At 37.3% G+C, this 21,009-nt stretch overlaps 1 protein-coding gene across 1 annotated transcript in view; it reads left to right on the forward strand.

Annotated features, from left to right (window-relative positions):
• Nucleotides 1-3,602: 3,602 nt before the first annotated feature.
• Nucleotides 3,603-21,009, forward strand: part of SMC2 (structural maintenance of chromosomes 2) — a 60,814-nt gene continuing 43,407 nt past the window's right edge. The window contains exons 1-10 of the mRNA XM_021691350.1: nucleotides 3,603-3,770; nucleotides 4,389-4,538; nucleotides 7,089-7,211; nucleotides 8,208-8,246; nucleotides 11,222-11,332; nucleotides 11,507-11,551; nucleotides 12,784-13,017; nucleotides 13,439-13,588; nucleotides 15,602-15,835; nucleotides 17,441-17,600. Of these exons, the coding sequence (XP_021547025.1) occupies nucleotides 3,603-3,770; nucleotides 4,389-4,538; nucleotides 7,089-7,211; nucleotides 8,208-8,246; nucleotides 11,222-11,332; nucleotides 11,507-11,551; nucleotides 12,784-13,017; nucleotides 13,439-13,588; nucleotides 15,602-15,835; nucleotides 17,441-17,600 (1,414 nt within the window). The remainder of the gene's footprint in view (nucleotides 3,771-4,388; nucleotides 4,539-7,088; nucleotides 7,212-8,207; nucleotides 8,247-11,221; nucleotides 11,333-11,506; nucleotides 11,552-12,783; nucleotides 13,018-13,438; nucleotides 13,589-15,601; nucleotides 15,836-17,440; nucleotides 17,601-21,009) is intronic.

Raw genomic sequence — 21,009 nt, forward strand, 5'->3', positions numbered from 1 at the left:
AAAATGTTCTTTTGAAAACTTCCCTTCTCCCTTACCTCCCCCCCCAACTCCCAAGTATGTAATCAGCCATTCCTCAAAACTTCAGTGCAGCAACTCTTTCTGCCCATGGGTCCTGTCCCCGTGCTTTAATAAAACCACCTTTTTGCACCAAAGAGGTCTCAAGAATTCTTTCTTGATTGCTGGCTCCAGACCTCACCCCACCAACACCAACTCATCTACATTAAAAAACTACATCAAGAAGACCTCCTCTAATACTGTTGACTGAACTTCCCTTTATATAGTAATACTGGATAAAATATAATAATAATTATATAAACCATATGCCCAGCTCAATAACAAAAACAAAAAAAACCCAAAAAACAAAAAACAAAAAAACACAACAGGAAATTCTCAGTGCCAGAAACAAACTGAAAAATTGCAACGTTCCCACATTTTATAAACTGGCTATATGGCTCAGGAGCCAGTGGCTGGGTTTCAGGGCACAAGCATAAGGCCTGGAGCCTCAGTGAGGCAGAGGAGCAGGAACTAAGCCCTTAGGTAAAACCTCAAGCCTTAAGCAACTGCCAGTCACTGGGACTGAAAAATCCCACCTGCTAGTCTGGGGAAGTAGAGAAGTTTGTTCTTTGCCTGGGGCTTTGAATAGGGGTTACAAACAAAAGGTACCTGTGAGAAATAAAAACCCCAGGCCTGCATGACATAAATTTACAATATCTGCATAATTCAGGAACCACAAACTGAGAAATAATCATTCACAAATGCCCCAGGATATTTAAGCGGCAAAAAACCCTGGCAGAAACAAATACATAACTGTTCTGAAGGGACTCTTTCACAACTTGGCATAAGAGACTCCCATAAACAAAACCACCCCATCCCAGAACAGTACCAGGGGAGGATATAAATCACTATGAGTAAAACTCAGCAAATGTTGTAAATAGTAGAGTTAGGAACTCAAAAGCTGGAAGTACCTGAAAGAGAAGATAAAGATATTTGATTAAAGAGGCAAAATAGCAGAAATTATGATGAAAGAATATAGACAGATTTCACAAAGAACCAAACATAACATGTAGTACTGAAAACAGTTTTGTCATTGAAATGAAAGTGAATGGGTCTAACTGGATCCCATAGGTGAATGAATGGTCAAGTCCTTTTCTATTACTTATGTTCAGCTATATTTCTTGTCAAACAGGTTATACTTGGTGTATTCAAAATGTGCTGCTATGCAATACAGTTTTACAATATGGACTTCCCGTCATTATCAATTCATTCCTTTGAACCCCAAGTTAATCTCTCAACAAAATGAATCAACCTTTCCTTATGTCTGCAGGGAAGGTAAAGTCCTTTCATTTTTTCTTCAGTCGTAAGTTGCAGGGTGAGAGAATTCATCTAAGTCCCAAGAAGAGCTACTTTAGAACTCTAAAATTAGAAATGTGCACCCAGGGAAAGGCTATCCTTCCGTGTCCTGGAAGAGTAGACCAAATCTTTTTCCTAGGTCCCCCTTATGGCTTTATCAGTGCCTTTGTTGGTGCTGCCCGCCTTGTACATAAGGACTAAAACTCCCCCGGCCTGTCAATCTTGAACCTTTCAGAAGATTTTGATCCATGGTGATGAAACAAGAACAGTGTTTTATTTTTACATTTACCCTATGGTCTATCTTTACTTCCAGCCCTTCCCTCTCCAAGTTAGGGCAGTATCACAGAGTTGTTGCAGGATTTTAAAGCCCTTGGAACCCAGCCTGTCACACAAAGCTCAATAAATACTAGCTGTCGGGTTTCCAAAGAAATTCTCTGAAATGTTAGTTCTGCCACTGCTTTATCGAAGTGCAGGGAGGGGAGCACCTATTTGTCCACCTCCCGCTGCCGGCCCCACACAATTTCTCCTCTGGGATCAGCACGGCTTCCGGGAGCGTCCGCGAAAACTAACGTCCCACCCCATTGCGAAATTTGAGATGAAAAAGCCCGCCAGGGTCCGGAGCCAGGAGGGGCGGAGCCAGAACGCGCCCCACAGTCCGCCCAAATTCCGCGCCTTCCCAGCCCGGACAAAGCGTAGCCTCCCGTTCTTGATAAATGTGAGCCAAATCGGGTAAATCCTGAGGCTTCTGAAGTACAACGAGGACACCGGCAACAAGGATTCCCGCCTCCCTGCCTCCACGACTCTAAGGCTACAGCGTCCGTACAACCAAGCCCCGCCAAGCCCGCGGGACTCCGGACGGGGCGGGGCCGCTGGGAGGACCCGAGGCCTACGGGGCCTGGGGTGGGGCGGGGCCGGCGCGGCGCGAGGCCCCGAGGCTGAGGTGCGTGGCTGCCCAAGGAGTGCCGGATGCTGAGTTCGACACATGCCACTTGCTCTTTTAGTCCTCAGGCCCCAGCCGTCGCATCCCCAGAGCTGCCCATGTCGTGACGCTCTTTCCTATCTCCCTGTCACTTTGGTTGTTCGATGGGAGGGAAAAATGGAACCTCTAAGTCAGGCATCTCCTAGGCACCGGCCAATGAAATAGACAGTGGAGGTGGGGTCCTTTGCTCGCGCCGAAATTCAAAGGTATAAATATTTCCGGCCCTGATGTGGAGCGCGGGGCGAGTGTTGCAGCCGCTATGGAGGGCTTCTCTTGGTAGCGCCCGAAGCCTGGCAGAGTGGGCCGGCTTTCTGCTCTTGTAACCAGGAGTAGCTTCTAGGGCGCCTCAAGCCGGGGCGGTCTGGCGCAGCGGTGAGGCGGGTGAGTGCGCGCGGCTGGTTGGGCCTAGTCTGGCATTCCTTGGCTGGAGAGGAGGAAGGGTTTTTTTGTGTGTGCCAGGGGAGAGAGGGGTTAGCAAGAAGGGCCCTCAAACTAAAGTGAGTCCTAATGGGTTCCCTGACAGAGTGGCTACTTCCTTTCCAGCCTTGGAGTAGGGCAAACGTGTTGATAGAAAGGCCTGGTGGGGCTAGGGAACAGGCAGAGTGAAAACAAGCTGGAGAGTATGTGGGATTCATCTATTTAGTGAATATTGATGGCACTTCCCTTTCCCGGCGCCCTGGAGTCAGGCACTATTCCGGAATACAGCTGTGGACGCAGGCAAAGATTCTACAGGAACTTGCATTACAGATAGTCTGGATAGACGAGTAAATAAATACTGTTTAGTGTCATCCTAAGTACGATGAAGGAAAAGGCAGAGTGAGGGGATGGGGACGGGTGCGTTTTTAAATAGGGAAGTCAGAAAAGACCCTAGTAAGATTACGTTTGAGCAAGGACTTGAGTGTAGTAAAGAGCGAGTCATGTCATTTTTGGGGAGCAGGACATTATGGACAAAGGGAGTGGGATATGAAATAATCAGTTTCTGTTAGAGTAGGATAAAGATGGAAGGTAAACCTAGAAAAGTAAGTCGTTGACTTCAGGTTGAATTAATGGTTTAATTCCAATTAATTAAGTTGGAAAAAGGTGTCTTTACATTAGAGGAAGTAGCTCGGCAAGTGGCTGTTTTCTATTAAGCTGTCATTCCTGCGTTTTAGTCTTTTACATACATTATGATTACAGATTTCTGTCCCACTTATCTATTTCTGTTTTATACAGAGCTGCTTTGTGGCCTGTTGGATTCCTAGCAGACGTTTACCTGTCCAAGTCAGTAGTGAAAATGCATGTTAAGTCAATCATCCTTGAAGGATTTAAGTCCTATGCTCAGAGGACTGAAGTCAATGGTTTTGACCCCCTCTTCAATGCTATCACTGGTTTAAATGGTAGTGGGAAATCCAACATATTGGACTCCATCTGCTTTTTACTGGGCATCTCCAACCTCTCTCAGGTAAACTTTCTGATTTATGTGGATTATAAGTTTGGGGACCCTCAGGGGAATCCACATTGGACTTAGAGACTATTGCCAGTATTCTCTTCATTTGCATTTTTGTTTATGCAAATTATCTTATACCTCACCACAATCCTTTAGAGGTAGATATTACTCCGTTTTTCAGGTGAGAAAACAGAAACTTGGTGTTGCGTAAGGTTCATCCCTTTTAAGATGTTCGGAGCAACACTCAAAGTCAGGTATTCTTTAAGGCGGTCTTCTTCCAGAGTCTGTATTCCTATCCACTCACCCTGCATTATAATGCCTTTTCAGGATCTAAAGGAATTGGATGAACAGTGAAATTCTTAGATGCTGTCTTCCTAAATCTTTGAAATAAACTTCAGTTAAGAAATGAGTGGAAAACCATTCAGTGCAGGGGTGGAAAAGTCCTGTGGAGAAAGGCACTCATTTTAGGTGGTTTCCCATTTTCCTTGCTTTTCTTGGTTCTGAATGCAACTGTCTGTCCTTGGCTACTTAATGGATACTACATGGGTGGTTTTCCAACAGCAAGAAACCCAATTTTAATGCCATTTTGTGCAGTATGGGGTTTTGTAATTGATAAACTTTTCTTTGTTTTAGGTTCGGGCTTCTAATTTACAAGATTTAGTTTACAAAAATGGGCAGGCTGGTATAACCAAAGCCTCAGTGTCAATCACATTTGATAATTCTGACAAAAAGCAAAGCCCTTTAGGATTTGAGGTTCATGATGAAATTACAGTAACAAGGCAGGTGAGTGGTTTCAAAATATCTGGATATCTAAGAACTTATGTCTGAGGTGTTTTTGGCTATATGACTTTCGTGGAGAGAAAGTTTATGAGCAAAATTGATCAAATACTGACTAGATTTCTTTTTTTTTTTTTTTTAAGATTTTATTTATTTATTTGACAGAGAGACAGCGAGAGAGGGAACACAAGCAGAGGGAGTGGGAGAGGGAGAAGCAGGCTTCCTGCTGAGCAGGGAGCCCGATGCGATGCAGGGTTCCATCCCAGGACCCTGGGATCATGACCTAAGCTGAAGGTACATGTTTCACTGACTGAGCCACTCAGGCACCCCCTGACTAGATTTCTTAAGAGTATCTTCCTTATGTTAAAAATTTGATCATGCAAATTCTACCATTTACCAAGAGGATTGAAAGGAATCTGAAAAGCCATCAATCAGTGTAGACACTCAACCATGCTTAAATCTTGAACCATACTTGAATCTTCTCTGTGCTGGAATACCTATAGTTGGGATCTTGTTATCTTCTGAGGTAATATATTCTGTTACTGGTCAGGTCTAATTAGTTATTCCTATAAAATGAGCCAAAGTATTGTCATCAGCTTTTACACATTAAATCTGGTTCCTTGAAAGCATCGAAAAGCAAATCTAATGTATTCCATATTTTAATATTTAGGTTTAATATTTAGGTGTTAAATATTTAATATTTAAGCTAAATCTCTCTAGGTCTTTCAACTGATAATTGTTTCTATTTCCTTCACTTGTCTGATCACACTGAATACAAACTTGCTCTAGTTTTTTTATGCCCTTACTATTTTTAATGCATGTCACCTTAAATTGCATTTACCAGAAATAGTCTCCTTAGGACAGGATTAAGCAGAATTGTCATTTCTTTAATTTTAAGTGCCCTTCTGTTTTCCCCTATATGACATTGGAGAGTTCATAATACATTATGAATTCATATCTGATTTACTTAAAATCTAATTTTTTAAATGTGTGTTATTAGCTATGTTACTGCCATTTCTTTTTTTTTTTTTTTTAAAGATTTTATTTATTTATTTGAGAGAGAGAATGAGATAGAGAGAGAGAGCATGAGACAGGGGAGGGTCAGAGGGAAAAGCAGACTCCCTGCCGAGCAGGGAGCCCGATGCGGGACTCGATCCTGGGACCCCAGGATCATGACCTGAGCCGAAGGCAGTCGCTTAACCAACTGAGCCACCCAGGCGCCCGTTACTGCCATTTCTGTATGCAGGTTTTTAAAACCAGTGCAGGACCATACATCTGTCCCTTTTTCTTATAGTCATACAATGTTACTTTGTCAGTTTTATTTTTAAAAATTCTGTTAAGTCCTGTTTACTCTCCATCTTAGCATTATGTAACTTATGAATCCCCTTTCTATTTTAATAAAAACCTCTGGCTAAAAAAAAAATAAGGCATTGACTAGGATAAAATCCTGTTGTGTGTCATTAAGTATCCATGAAATACTTTTAGGAATTTTCAGTAAGTCTGCTACTAATCTACCTAAAAATCCTTTCCTCATGCATTCCATATGCCTGTATTTTCACCAAAATTTTGTCATAAGGATTTTGTTAAAATATTTATGTATATTAGGTCTGTTCAAATATATTAATATATGATCAGCTTCATACTCCTGTCAAGAAATGAATTAACACTCATTCAGTATTTTATTAAATGTTTGCTGTGTGCTGGGCATTCTTGAAGGCACTGGGAAATATAGATAGAAGAATGAGTAACATCTTATTAAGGACCTCAAAATACTATGGGTGAGATGATTATTTAGGTGACAATAGAAGTGCAATAGTAGAGTCTGAACAAGCTGGTGTCTGGTATAAGTTCTTTGAAGCTCTATGATTACTCTTTTTCTTTCAAGAATTCACAAGTCATGTCTTTATTAAGCCCTTTTAGAATCTTGTCAAGGATTGTTATCAAACTGCTTGTCTTTGGGGCCCCTGGGTGGCTCATTCGGTTAAGCATCTGATTCTTGATTTCAGCTCAGGTCATGATCTCGGGGTTGTGAGATCAAGCCCCCTCGTGGTTCTTAACGCGGGGCGTGAAACCTGCTTAAGATTCTCTTTCCCTTTCCCTCTTAAAAACAAAAACAAAATGAGAAAAACCAAAACAAAACTGCTTGTCTTTAGTTTTTAGTATCTGACTTCTGTTCTTTGGAAATTAAAACGAGGAAAGAGGGGTTAACCTCTGAGCGTGGAAAAATTGCAGAAAGAGTGATCAGGGTTAGAATATGTTTTACACATGCTTGGAAACAAAGTCAAAAGTGACCTTAGAGATCTAGTCCAATGCAGGGGAGGTTAGGAGGATTGTGCATGGTTATATAACTAGTTAGCAAAAGTCTTTGGATTGAGTCAGGACAATTGACGTCTATATTCTTGTTGACCATCTCACACTTCCTCCATTATTTACTCAGGATTGGTTTTATTTACCATTAGTTGGACAGAACAAACAAGTGAAACATATTTGGGAATTTATCATCTTAGTTCAAGATGTGTATGTTCATTTATATATTTTAAAATATTTCCCTTTTAGGTGGTTATTGGTGGTAGAAATAAATATTTAATCAATGGAGTAAATGCAAACAATACCAGAGTACAAGATCTCTTCTGTTCTGTTGGCCTTAATGTTAACAACCCTCACTTTCTCATCATGCAGGTATTTTATTTATGGTCTTTATATAATGGTTTTGACATCGTTTATTTTTTAAGTTATTATAATAGGAGAAGTGCTTCTTTTTGGGTTTTCTATTGTACTGGTATTTGGGTACCTGTTAAGAGTATAGGTTTATATGTACTGATATGTTCTAAGATACACATTTGAAGAATGTCTAGAAGTAATTTTCCTTGACTTATTTTATTATTGCAAGAATAATACACGGTCACTGTAAAAATTTTTAAAAATATATTGTCATAATGTATCCTTTTAAAGTACTGGATTCAAGCATTTCATTATTTCAAATATATACTAAATTTTAAGTAATTTTCTTCCTTAGAAACTTATTCAAATGAAAAATAAGTGCTAATATTGTCTTGCCCTTATATTACCTCACTTGACCCATCCATCTATCCTCTTAGAAAATCACAGCAAGGCCAATGGCAGGATCCTAATGCAACCAAAATAACATTATTTTTACCACATCACAGCCTCAAAGCTGAAAATTGATTTCAAATGAATCTAAATCCTAAGTAATATGATGCCCCGAGAGTTGGGTTAGTAGGGTTTTGTTTTGTTTTTTGATAGTGATATGCTGGCATTGAAATAAAAGATTTTACTCTTTTATTTGAGGCCCAGAAGTGTGCAGTGTATTTCTAGAAATTATCTTGGAGCACAGCCATTAAAAAAAAAACAAGAAGTGTTCAACAGTTACGCCAACATTTATATATTTATATACTTGCTGGAGACTTCTATGTCATTATTGTTTCAGAAATATGGTCTGAGTTAACTTTGTATTATTTAATAACTGTATGTCACTGGTAAGTGAAAAGGTAAATAGCAAATTTCTGGAATTATAAGGTACCTTTGGTCTCAAATGTAATGTAGGTAAAAGAACTCCCAAAAGATTTGTATATTAGGATGGAACAACTTCAGGGCAGATAAACATGTATGCCTATATGACTCTATCATTATAGTAACTGCCATTTTATTTTTCAGGGCCGAATTACAAAAGTATTGAATATGAAACCTCCAGAGGTAAGGATACTATTTGTGGACAGTAAAAATTATAATTGTAGATATTATTTTTAATCTTTTAAATCAATTTTTTAAGCATAATTTCTTCCATTAAAATTCTTGGAAACATTACTAAGTGATTAGTAAAGACAGTCATTTTTTGGTTTTTTGTTTGTTTTTTACTATTTGGCACTGTGTCACCCCACCTTTTTAAAGCTGTATAACATAACCCTTCTGAGCCTGTGTTTCCTCATCTGTAGATTAGAGTCAAAAGTCCTTACCTCAGGTATTTTGAGGATTAAATGAGAACATTTAAGAAAAGCCACGGGTCATTGTTGAGCAGATATTTTTTAATGTAGGTATAAGTGATATACTAGTTTCAAGTGTGCAGCATAGTGATTAAATATATGTCGTCATTGCAAAATGATCCTTATAAGTCATTTAACAGCCATCACCACAATTAAAATTTTCTTTTTTAAAGATTTTATTTATTTATTTGTTTATTTGACAGAGAGAGAGAGAGAGTGAGAGCAGGAACACAAGCAGGGGGAGTGGGAGAGGGAGAAGCAGGCTCCCCACTGAGCAGGGAGCCCGATGCGGGGTTCCATCCCAGGACCCTGGGATCACGACCTGAGCCGATGGCAGGCACTTAACGACTGAGCCACCCAGGCGCCCCAGAATTTTCTTTTTCTTATGAGAACTTTAAGATTTACTCTCTTAGCAACTTTCAAATATACAATACAGTATTAACTATAGTCACCATGCTATATATTATATCCCCAGGACTTTTGTAATGAAGGTTGTAGCTTTGATCACCTGTACCCATATTGCCCACCCACTAATCCCCATCTCTGGCAACCACTAATATGTTCTCTCTGAGCTCAGGTTTTTCTTTTTTTTCTTTTTAGATTCCACATACAAGTAAGATTATACAGTATTTGTCTTTCTCTGTCTGACTTATTTCACTTAGCATAATGCCCTCAAGTTCCATCCATGTTGTCACAAATGGCAAGATTGTATTTTTTTAAATAACTGAATAATATTCCATTGTGTATATACATATCACATTTTTTTTATCCATTCATCTGTCAGTGGACACTTTGTTTCCATGTCTTGGTATTATAAATGAGGTTGCAGATACCTTTTCAAGTTAGTGTTTTTGTATTCTTTGGATAAATATCCAGAAGTCGAATTGTTGGATTATATAGTAGTTCTATTTTTAATTTTTTGAGGAACCTTCATAGTTTTCGATAATGGCTGCACCCAATTTACATTCCTACCAACAGTACATAAGGTTTCCCTTTTCTCCACAGCCTCACCAATGCTTGTTTTTTCTTGTCTTTGTGATAATAGCCATTCTGACAGAAGTAGTAGCTCATGGTTTTAATTTGAATTTCCCAGATGATTAGTGATGTTGAGTACCGTTTATATACATATTGGCCATCTGTATGTTTTTTGTGAAAAATGTTTGTTCCCATACACATGTTCCTTATGTATTTGGATATTAACCCCTTAGCAGATTCATGACTTACAACTATTTTCTCCCGTTCTGTAGGTTGCCTTTTCATTTTGTTTTTGGTTTCCTTTGTTGTGTAGGTTTTCAGCTTGATATAATCCCACTTGTTTATTTTTGCCTTTGTTGCTTTTGCTTTGGTGTTAAATCCAAAAAAATCCTCACCATGACCGATGTCAAGGAGCTTAACCTCCTGTGTTTTCTTCTAAGAGTTTTATGTGCCCAATATTAAAAGAAATTTGACTGTATCAAGCAGCCTTTCTCAACCAGTGTTCTGTGTCAGAGTTAAACCCTACAGAAGGGGCGCCTGGGTGGCTCAGTTGGTTGAGCGACTGCCTTCGGCTCAGATCATGATCCTGGAGTCCCGGGATCGAGTCCCACATCGGGCTCCCTGCTCAGCGGGAGGTCTGCTTCTCCCTCTGACCCTCTTCCCTCTCGTGCTCTCTGTCTCTCATTCTCTCTCTCAAATAAATAAATAAAATCTTTAGAAAAAAAAAAACCCTACAGAAGAAGATTTGAGTGAAATTAATTCATTGAATACAGTGGATTGCTTAGGGCATAGGGTATTAAGACTTAATTTTTTTCTTGGAGCCCCCTTGAAAAGAGTTGGTATGAAGGAATGAATGTTTTGTATAAGAACAAAGTCTCTATAGTTACTCTTTTCTATTGAGAAGAACTAAGAAGAAAAAAGTGATAATTGATAACACCAGTCTGGTTTGAACATAGGTCATGCATATCTTCTTTAGTAACATCTTAAGGGAAACTTCTAATTTGAAACCTGTCAAATACATAGAAATCAAAATGGTTTTGAGAGAAATAATCCTCTTGAGATAAGGATTGATGGTGAGTAGAAGCTTCTGAAAAAGGAGTGCTGGTAAAATTGTTCTACTTTTAAAACATAATTGATTAGTGTTTGCCTTTTTCAGAGTGCTTTTCACATGAATTACTTTGTGTAATTCTCAATAGTGTTGTGAGATGTTAAGTACCCTGTGGATGAAGAAACTGTGGCACAAAAAATTAGGAATTTCTAAAGTGACAACTGAGTGTTGTTAGTCTTTACTTTTTTAGACTTATATGTGAAGGAAAAGAGGAGGGAGGAATTACTGGCTTCAATTTTATTTTTATTTTTAAATTTTTAGGTAATTTGTATATCCAACATGGGGCTCAAACCCACAACCCCAAAATCAAGAGTCTACATGCTCAGCTGACTGAGCCAGTCAGACACCCCTGGCTTCAATTTTAAAAGAGATTTACTCTGCAACCTCAGTGTAGCATGCAGTTTGATTTTAGGATTGGAGTAAAGGTCAGAAATATTTCTTGAATGTTAGGGCTATGGGTAATACATGCACTTAACATCTCTGATCCATTTGGGATACTTTGGTAAAATGCTTAGTGAAGTTAAGACCTTAAATTATATACTTTTTGTAAACTCCAGTGAAGTTCTTTATCTTGGATTCTAAAAACAATATAATTGTCTTTCCAGATTTTGTCCATGATAGAAGAAGCAGCTGGAACCAGGATGTATGAGTACAAAAAAATAGCTGCCCAGAAAACTATAGAAAAAAAAGAGGCTAAGCTGAAAGAAATTAAGACGGTAATTAAATTTACATAAAACGTTTTTAAAGACGAGAGTAATTTCAGAGTTTCTCTGCTGTAAAGAGGAAGTTCCCCCTCCCTAGTTTTCCTTGGACTTCATGCTTCCTTTCCTTTTCAGTTTTTTTTAATGGTACTTTCATACTGAAAAATTTGATTTTCCTTTATTTTCCAGATACTTGAAGAAGAGATTACTCCAACCATTCAAAAATTAAAAGAGGTATATACTATATAGAGGATAGCCAGCTAGAACATCTCTCAAAAATGGTGACATATTCAAGATTATACAAATAGAGATGAAATGTATACCACGTCTCAGGAATTTTTCTGTGGGAGAGATAGGAGTTAAGAGTTGGTACTTGATAATCAGCCTTCTGCTTGTAGAGGGCATGTTCTTCATATCTATTAATCATTGCTCTTTATAATCTCAGAAAATGATATGCCAGATTGTAATACTTTGTTGAAGAGAAGTCTGAATTTTCCTGGATAATTGGAATTAGTGAACTATTTCTTGAGGCTATCACAGTCCTAGTAACCCTGTTGGTAGAGTGAATAACTTCTAGGATAATAGGGGCTATCACTGCAATTACTGCTGTCAAGACAGTTGGTAAGTGAGGGGTACTGAAACAGATGTCCAGATTTTTTCTATAATCTTTGTAGCTTCTGACATCAATGTTTCAGTGAAAAAATGCACTTAGAGCGCATTGATTTTAAAGTTATGCATTTAGGAATTCATTAAATGCTCATTAAAATTCGATACTTCTCAAAAGTTGTCTTAATCCATATAGTAGTGTGGATGTTATTAGAAAAACTGAAAAGTGATCTTGAAGGTATCCTGTTTATATGAACGGTTAGTAGAAAACACTAGATCATGAGTTTAAACCTAGGTTTTATACCTGCTTTTGCCAAATTCTTTCTAAATCTGACAACATGGAGAGGTCATTTAACCACACTGAATTCATTTCTTCTCCTGCAAGTTCGAGATTTTAATTATTATTCTGTTTGCCCTAGCAGGTCCTTATTGGAATCAAGTTTAGTAATGTGTGAGCATATGTTTGTAAGTAGTTACATGATTGAATGTTGGGTAGGCATCTTGGTAATACTACTACAAAATACGTGTAATAGTATATCATTGGTGGTTGTATAGGTCATATTTATAGACTACTTACTAACCCCAGTTTATGAACCTTATGTCTACATTTCTTTGTTAATCCCAACTGCCTGATTATATATTGGAAGAAATAGCCACATGGGATTCACTGGAGATGGTATAATTCTGTCTGAAAAGCCAGAGGTCTAATGTTAAAGTTTCTATAATCCATGATCACTAATCTAAGACAAAATCTATTATGTGATGGGAAATTTTATACATGTTGCTATAGTTTGAGTCTTTCCAAATTTGTTGAAAAATACGAAGTTTGAGTTATACTTTATTGGTGATTTCTTTTCTAGGAAAGATCTTCCTACTTGGAGTACCAAAAAGTAATGAGGGAAATAGAACATTTGAGTCGTTTATATATTGCCTATCAGTTTTTGCTGGCTGAAGATACAAAAGAACGCTCAGCCGAGGAGTTAAAAGAAATGCAAGATAAAGTTGTAAAGCTTCAAGAAAAATTGTCTGAGAATGATAAAAAAATAAAAGCACTTAGTCATGAAATAGAAGAGTTGGAAAAAGGAAAAGATAAGGTCAGATATATACGTAAGAATAGATAATATACTGTGAAAAAGTTATATACAATAACTAATATTCACTGGGCATGGTTTTCCATATTGATTTGTTAATCTTAATGTATGATAATAAATAGCTTATAAAAAGTAAATCTTCTAGGGCGCCTGGGTGGCTCAGATGGTTAAGCGTCTGCCTTCGGCTCAGGTCATGATCCCAGGGTCCTGGGATCGAGTCCCGCATCGGGCTCCCGGCTCAGCGGGGAGCCTGCTTCTCCCTCTGACTCTCTCCCCTCTCATGCTGTTTCTCTCTCGCTCGCTCTCTAAAAAATAAAATCTTTAAAAAAAAAAAAAAAAGTAAATCTTCTAGAAGTCATACAAGAAGATGATGACATGAGTAAATTATAAGTACGTTGATTGAATTGGGTGCATTTGATTATAGGAAATTGGAGGTATACTCCGATCTTTAGAAGATGCTCTTGCAGAAGCTCAGCGAGTTAATACTAAATCTCAAAGTGCCTTTGATCTCAAGAAGAAAAATCTGGCAAGTGAAGAGAACAAACGCAAAGAGCTAGAGAAAAATATGATTGAGGTAAGTAAATATGAAGTTCAGTTTAATTACACTAGTATACATTTGTCTGTTACATTAATATTTATTGAGTGTGTGCTATGGACCAAGTATAGTTTGGGCTAGGAATATAGCAGTGGATTTTTGTCTCTGACAATTGGAAATATTGTTACCATTAGCTTAGTAGAGAATAGAAAGAAGTACAGTGTGAACATAAAAGGCTTGAGGTGCCTGTTAAACATCTAAGTAGAGATGTTGATTAGGTAGTTGAATATGGGAATATTGAATCCAGTCTAGATAGACAAACCACAAAAAGGCTTCTTTTATATGCACTCATTTCTTAGGTAATCCCATCCAGCCTGGTAGCCCTAAAATACCATCTGCAGGGTGATGTTCAGATCTATAATTAACCTTGACTCCTTCCCTGAATATTTGTCCAGCTATTGGATTGACGTTTTTACATACATGATTAACAAAAAGTCTAAAATTTAATGTATCAAAAAGAGAACTCTTAAATATTCCCTGCCTACTCAAACCTCTTTTATTTTATTTTTTTTAAAGATTTTATTTATTTATTTGACAGTGAGAGCAGGAACACAAGCAGGAGGAGTGGGAGAGGGAGAAGCAGGCTTCCCGCCAAGCAGGGATCCCAATGTGGGGCTCGATCCCAGGATCGAAGGCAGACACTTAACTACTGAGCCACCCATGCGCCCCCCCAAACCTCTTTTAGTAGCTGAATTTTCCCTATGTTAGAAAATGGTACCAGGCACCACTATTAACCTAATTGTTCAGTCCAGAAATCCTGGAGTCTTCCTGCATTCCACCTTTATTCTCAAACTCCATATCTAATCCATCAGCAAACTCTCTTGACTTTAAAAGTACATCCTGAATACAGCCACTTTTCATCACCTCCATCACTGCTAACCTGCAAGCCATCATCACCCATGAGGGATGCTATAATAGTGTCCATATCAGTTATCCTGCTTTTACTCTTGCTGCTCTACAGTCAGCTCTTTACAGAAGCTGAAATATAAATTGGATCACATCACTCTTGTACTTAAAATTCCTTAATGGTTTCAAAGTCACATGTATAATTGAGCCTTTACCATCCCTACCTGATAGGACTCCTGGCTCCCTTCCACTTGCTCACTGTGCTCCAACCACAGTTCCTCAAACACCTAAGCATGTTCTGCAGAGTTTGCCTATTATTTGTCCCCCTAGTATCAGCATGATCATTCCTTTTATTTCATGTAGGTTTCTTCTCAAAATGTCACCACAAAAAGGCCTTCCCTCATTGTTCTTAAAATAGTAGTTTCCATCACTTTCCGTCCCTTTACCTTGCTTTATTTTTCCCTCTGTCTTCCATTCTAGAATATAGGGTCCCTGAGGACCATGTCTTTAATGTCTAGAACAATGCCTGGTACATGGTAAACATCTAATAAATATTTAATGAATCATGAGTTAAACATGTGGGCCAAAATTTCTGGTCACTTTCATGTAAATAATATTGCTGGATTCTATTTTTTTCCAGTGCTGGTATCTTAGTATATGTGGTGTTACAGTGCATATAACTTAAAAGATGTTAAGTATTAGTAATGCTGTTCCCATAAGTATTTAATATTTAAATTTTATGGCCTTTGATAGTTTATAAATTTTCGTGTACACGCTCCTAATCCTACAGTCTCTACTTTGAAGCTTAGAGTAGAATGGTTATTCAATTTTAAAGCTCTAGAAGGTGATTTTTAGTTTCTTCAAATGGTTGGTTTGCACTATAATATTTTAGCTAATTTCTAGATTAGACTAACATATGGAATGAAAGTATTTCTGGTAGTATAAGGGCACGTTTATCTGAAAAACAGGGTGAATTTCAAAATGGAAATAAAGTATTTAAAGTTATGATGGTTAAATTATTTTCCTTTTAACCATGTCCACTTCAAAATGCTATGAAATTTGATGACCTAAAGGTATAGGTGTATAGGAAAAAATGGATGTCTTTCCTAAAACCTAATACTTTCCAATCTTAAACTCTTTCTTAAGGATTCTAGAACTTTAGCAGCAAAGGAAAAAGAGGTTAAAAAGATAACAGATGGGCTGAACGCCCTTCAGGAAGCAGGTAACAAAGATGCTGAAGCTTTGGCTGCTGCACAGCAGCACTTCAATGCTGTTTCCGCCGGCCTGTCTAGCAGTGATGACGGGGCCGAAGCAACTCTTGCTGGTCAAATGATGGCCTGTAAGAATGACATAAGTAAAGCTCAGACAGAAGCCAAACAGGTAAATACAGACGTTAACGACTGTGATTGCTTTTTTTTTTTTTTTTTAAGAAGCTGCTTCACATTATGCTTTAGCAGTTGTTGTAAAACATTGACAATATTCAGATCAGTGTCATGGAATTTGTTCTTCTGCCACTCTATATCTTAACTGCTAAATATTGATGACAGTAGTTTAAGATGCTATACAACATTAAGTACCTTCATAGGTTAGTTGAAATTGTAAATTCAGTAAGTGCTTTATTTGTAGTATTGTATGGAATATTTGAGGTTAATTTCTTGTTTTTTCTTATTTCTTTTCCCTGTTTTTGTTGGCAACATAAAGTTGCAGTCTTAAGCTTTAACAGGAAAACAAACATCCTGTCCATTTCTGTGCCCACCGCACTTAGTCCTTACCTTTTGTCCTTGGAAGTACCTCTACCTCCCTCTCACCCCCATTCTAGTCTTCCCTTTCCCTACACTAATTTCATAATCTTTAAGGCTTGTCAGTGAAGGCTTTCAAATTTGTATATATATATTTTTTAAAGATTTTATTTATTTGACAGAGAGAGACACAGCGAGAGAGGGAATACAAGCAGGGGGAGTGGGAGAAGGAGAAGCAGGCTCCCTGCTGAGCAGGGAGCCCGATGCGGGGCTTGATCCCAGGACCCTGGGATCATGACCTGAGCCGAAGGCAGATGCTTAACGACGGAGCCACCCAGGCGCCCCTCAAATTTGTTTAGATAGTTGTGCAGCTTTTAAAGTCCTATGGATGCAAGAGTTTTGAGGGCAGAAAGAAAAAATACATATATTTTTTCACGCATTTTTAAATTTTTTTAAAAGACAACTCCTCTTTAAAAATATATACAGATGTTCGTATCTGTGTTGGTATTAATCCTGTTCAACATTTTCTGTTACATGTTTGCAACTTTTCAAAGATGGTGGTCACAAAAATCTGTAAGAAATCAATAGAAAAACTTTCAGGTCCTCTCAGTTTTTCTGTTAACTTACTATATATTGGGAAAAGTCCACCATTATTCAGTTTTAGATGAGGTGACATCCACCTAGATCTCAGAATACTGGTTCATTCTTTTAAGGAACAGTGTACTCAGTTACATAAACTAGCATTTGAATATCCAACTCCTAGCACTGAAATTTCTCTGGTCAGTTTAGTTTCCCATTCCAGTGTAATTTTCTTACTGCTCAATACAGTTTCTCCACTGTTAATTGAACAACAGTCACAAATACACAAATACAAATATACATATGAAAGGAAGAGAACTAGAGTTCTGATTACTAGCTTTCTATTGTGTTTTTAACTTAACCAGCTAATGACAGTTATTCTTGGATATAATTTTTGAACTCAGTAATGTAATCTTTAATAAGTATTAAAAATATGGACTTAAATTATAAATTATTTGATGAATTATGTTAAGCATATATTCATTTAGACTCTGAGTAGTTTTCTGAGGAGAAAATACTGGGAAATGATTCATCCCTTGAGATATTAATGCAAGTGACCTAACAGTTACATTTTCAAGGCTGATGTTTCTTAAACCAATCTGCATTTGTGGCCATTTAATCATTAGCACTGTTTGCCTCACATAGTCTATTAAATTTTCAATAACAGGCGCAGATGAAGTTGAAACATGCCCAACAAGAATTAAAGACTAAACAGGCTGAAGTTAAGAAGATGGATAGTGGCTACAGGAAGGATCAAGAAGCTTTAGAGGCTGTGAAGAAACTTAAAGAAAAACTTGAAGCCGAAATGAAAAAGCTAAATTATGAAGGTTTGCATTTAAACACTTGATATTAAATCATTAGGAGGTAGTGATTGTTGATAGAAACGAAATTAAATAAAGGAAATAGCAAGTACGAATTTTTTTTTTACTCTATTAATGGGTGTTAGTGTAAGAAATATTTCTAAATACAGTTGATCCCTGAACATTAGCTTGAACTGCATGGGTCTGCTTACTTGAGGCTTTTTTTTGTTTTGATAAATACAATTTAGTACTGTAAATGTATTTTCTTTAACTTACTTAATTGTAAGAACACAATATATAATACATAAAACATACAAACTATGTGTTAACCATTTATCTTCTCCATAAAGCTTCTTGTGAACATTTGACCATTAGTTAAGTTTGAGGGTCAAAAGTTAAACACAAATTTAGGGGTGTCTGCTTCAGTGGGTAGAGCATACAACTCTTGATCTCAGGGTGGTGAATTCAAACCCTATGTTGGGCATGGAGGTTACTTAAAAAAAAAAAAAAAAATCATGGATTTAGAACTTTGTGGGGCAGGGGTGTCAGTGCCCCAACCTCCTCCCAAGTCACCCCATTGTTTAAGGGTCAACTAAGTATAAAACAGCTGTTCTTTTTAATCCCAGTATAGTTAATATACAGTGTTATTTTAGTTTCAGGTGTAGAGTATAGTGATTCAACAGTTCTATACATTACTCAGTGCTCATCATGATTAAGTGTACTTTTAATCCACTTTACCTGTTTCATTTCACCCATCCGCCTACCACCTTCCCCATCAATTTGTTAACTATATTTAGTGGTTTTTTGGTTTGTCTCTTTTTTTTCCCTATTTGCTGCTTTGTTTCTTAAATTCCACATGAGTGAAATCATGGTAATTGTCTTTTTCTGACTGACTTATTTCACTTAGTGTTATACTCACTAGATCTATCTGCGTTGCAAATGGCAAGATTTCATTCTTTTTTGTGGCTGAGTAATATTCCATTGTATATCTATATCATATCTTTATCCATTCATCTATTGATAGACACATGGGCTGCTTCCATAATTTGGCTATTGCAAATAATGCAGCAATAAACATAGGGGTGTATATTTTTTCAAATTAGTGTTTTCATTTTCTTTGGGTAAATACCCAGTATTGAAATTATTGGATTAGATGGTAACCATATTTTTAATTTTTTGAGGAGCCTCCATGCTGTTTTCCATAGTGGCTACACCAGTTTGCGTTCCCACCAACAGTGTACAAGTGTTCCTTTTTCTCCACAACTTTGCCAACACTTATTGTCTCTTGTTTTGAATATAGCTATTCTGACAGGTGTGAAGTAATATCTCATTGTGGTTTGGATTTGCATTTCCCTGGTGATTAGTGATGTTGAGCATCTTTTCATGTGTCTGTTGGCCATCTCTGTGTCTTCTTTGCAGAAAGGTCTGTTTATGTCTTCTGCCCATTTTTAATTGGATTATTTGTTTTTTTAGTGTTGAGTTGTTTTTCTTTGTATATTTTGGATACTAACCGTTAATGGATGTGTCATTTGTAAATATCTTCTCCCATTCCATAGGTTGTCTTAATTTTGTTGGTTGTTTCCTTTGCTGTGTAGAAGCTTTTTATTTTGACATAGTCCAATAGTTTATTTTTGCTTTTGTTTCCTGTGCCTCAGGAGACCTATCTAGAAAAATGTTGGTATAGCTGATGTCAGAGACATTATTGCCTATGCTTTCTTCTAGGATTTTTATGGTTTCAAGTCTCATGTTTAGGTCCTTAATTCATTTTGAGTTTATTTTTGTGTATGGTGTAAGAAAGTGTCCAGTTCCCCAACACTGTTTGTTGAAGAGACTTTTTCCCATTGTATATTCTTTTCTGCTTAGTCGAAGGTTGATTGACCATTTAATCATGGATCTATTTTGGGGCGCTCTATTCTATTCCATTGATCTATGTGTCTACTTTTGTGCCTGTACCATACTGTTTTGATTACTGCAACTTTATAGTATATCTTGAAATGTAGGATTGTGATACCTCCAGCTTTGTTCTTCTTTTTCAAGATTTGCTTTGGCTCTTCAGGGTCTTTTGTGGTTCCATACAAATTTTGGGATTGTTTGTTGTAGTTCTGTGAAAAATGATACTGGTATTTTGATAGAGATTGCATTACATCTGTAGATTGCTTTGGGTGGTATGGTGAATTTAACATTATTTGTTCTTCCAGTCCATGAACCTGGAATACCTTCCCATTTGTTTGTTATCTATAATTTTATTCATCAGTGCTTTATAGTTTTCAGTATACAAGTCTCTTACCCTCTTGGTTAAGTTTATTTCTAGGTGTTTTATTATTTTTGGTGCAATTGTAAATGGGAATATTAATTTTTCTTTCTGCTGTTTCATTATTGGTGTATAATTTTTCTTTCTGCTGTTTGATTATTGGTACATAGAAGGCAACAGATTTCTGTACATTGATTTTGTATCCTGCAACTTTACTGAATTCATTTATCAGTTCTAGCAGTTTTTTGGTAGATCTTTTGATTTTTCTATATATAGTATCATGTCATCTGGAAATTGTGAGAGTTTTACTTCTTCCTTACCAGTTTGGATGCCTTTTATTTCTTTTTGTTGGCTGATTGGTGTGGCTAGGACTTTAGTATCATGTTGCATACAAGTGGTGAGAGTAGGCATTCTTGTCTTGTTCCTGATCTTAGGGGAAAAGCTCTGTTTTTCCCCATCGAATATGTTGTTAGCTGTGGGTTATTTATATAGGGCCTTTATTATGTTGAGGTATATATCCTCTAAACCTAGTTTGTTGAGGGCTTTTATCGTGAATGGATGTTGTACTTTGTCAAATGCTTTTTCTCCATCTATTGAAATGATTGTATGGTTTTTATCCCTTATTTTGTTGATGTGATATATCACATTGACTGATTTGTGAATATTTAACCACCTTTGCAACCCAGGAATAAATAAATAAATAAATTTGATTGTGGTGAATGATTTCTTTTAATGTATTGTTGGTTTTGGTTTATTAATATTTTGTTGAGGATTTTTGCATTTATATTCATCAGAGATACTGCCTGTAGTTCTCTTTTTTTAGTGTCTTTATCTGTTTTTTTTTTTTTTTAATCAGGGTAATGCTGGCTTCATAGAATGAATTTGGAAGTTTTCCTTCCTTTTCTATTTTTTGGAATAGTTTGAGAAGAATAGGTATTAACTGTTCCTTAAATGTTTGGTAGAGGGGCACCTGGGTGGCTCAGTTGTTAATCGTCTGCCTTCAGCTCAGGTCATGATCCCAGGGTCCTGGGATCAAGCCCCACGTCAGGCTCCCTGCTCTGCGGGAAACCTTCTTCTCCCTCTCGCTCTCCCACTCTCCCTGCTTGTGTTTCCTCTCTTGCTGTGTCTCTCTCTGTCAAATAAATAAAAATCTTAAAAAAAAGTTTGGTAGAATTTGCCTATGAA

The sequence above is a fragment of the Neomonachus schauinslandi genome, chromosome 13, assembly GCF_002201575.2.
Source record: "Neomonachus schauinslandi chromosome 13, ASM220157v2, whole genome shotgun sequence".
NCBI classification, from domain to species: domain Eukaryota; kingdom Metazoa; phylum Chordata; class Mammalia; order Carnivora; family Phocidae; genus Neomonachus; species Neomonachus schauinslandi.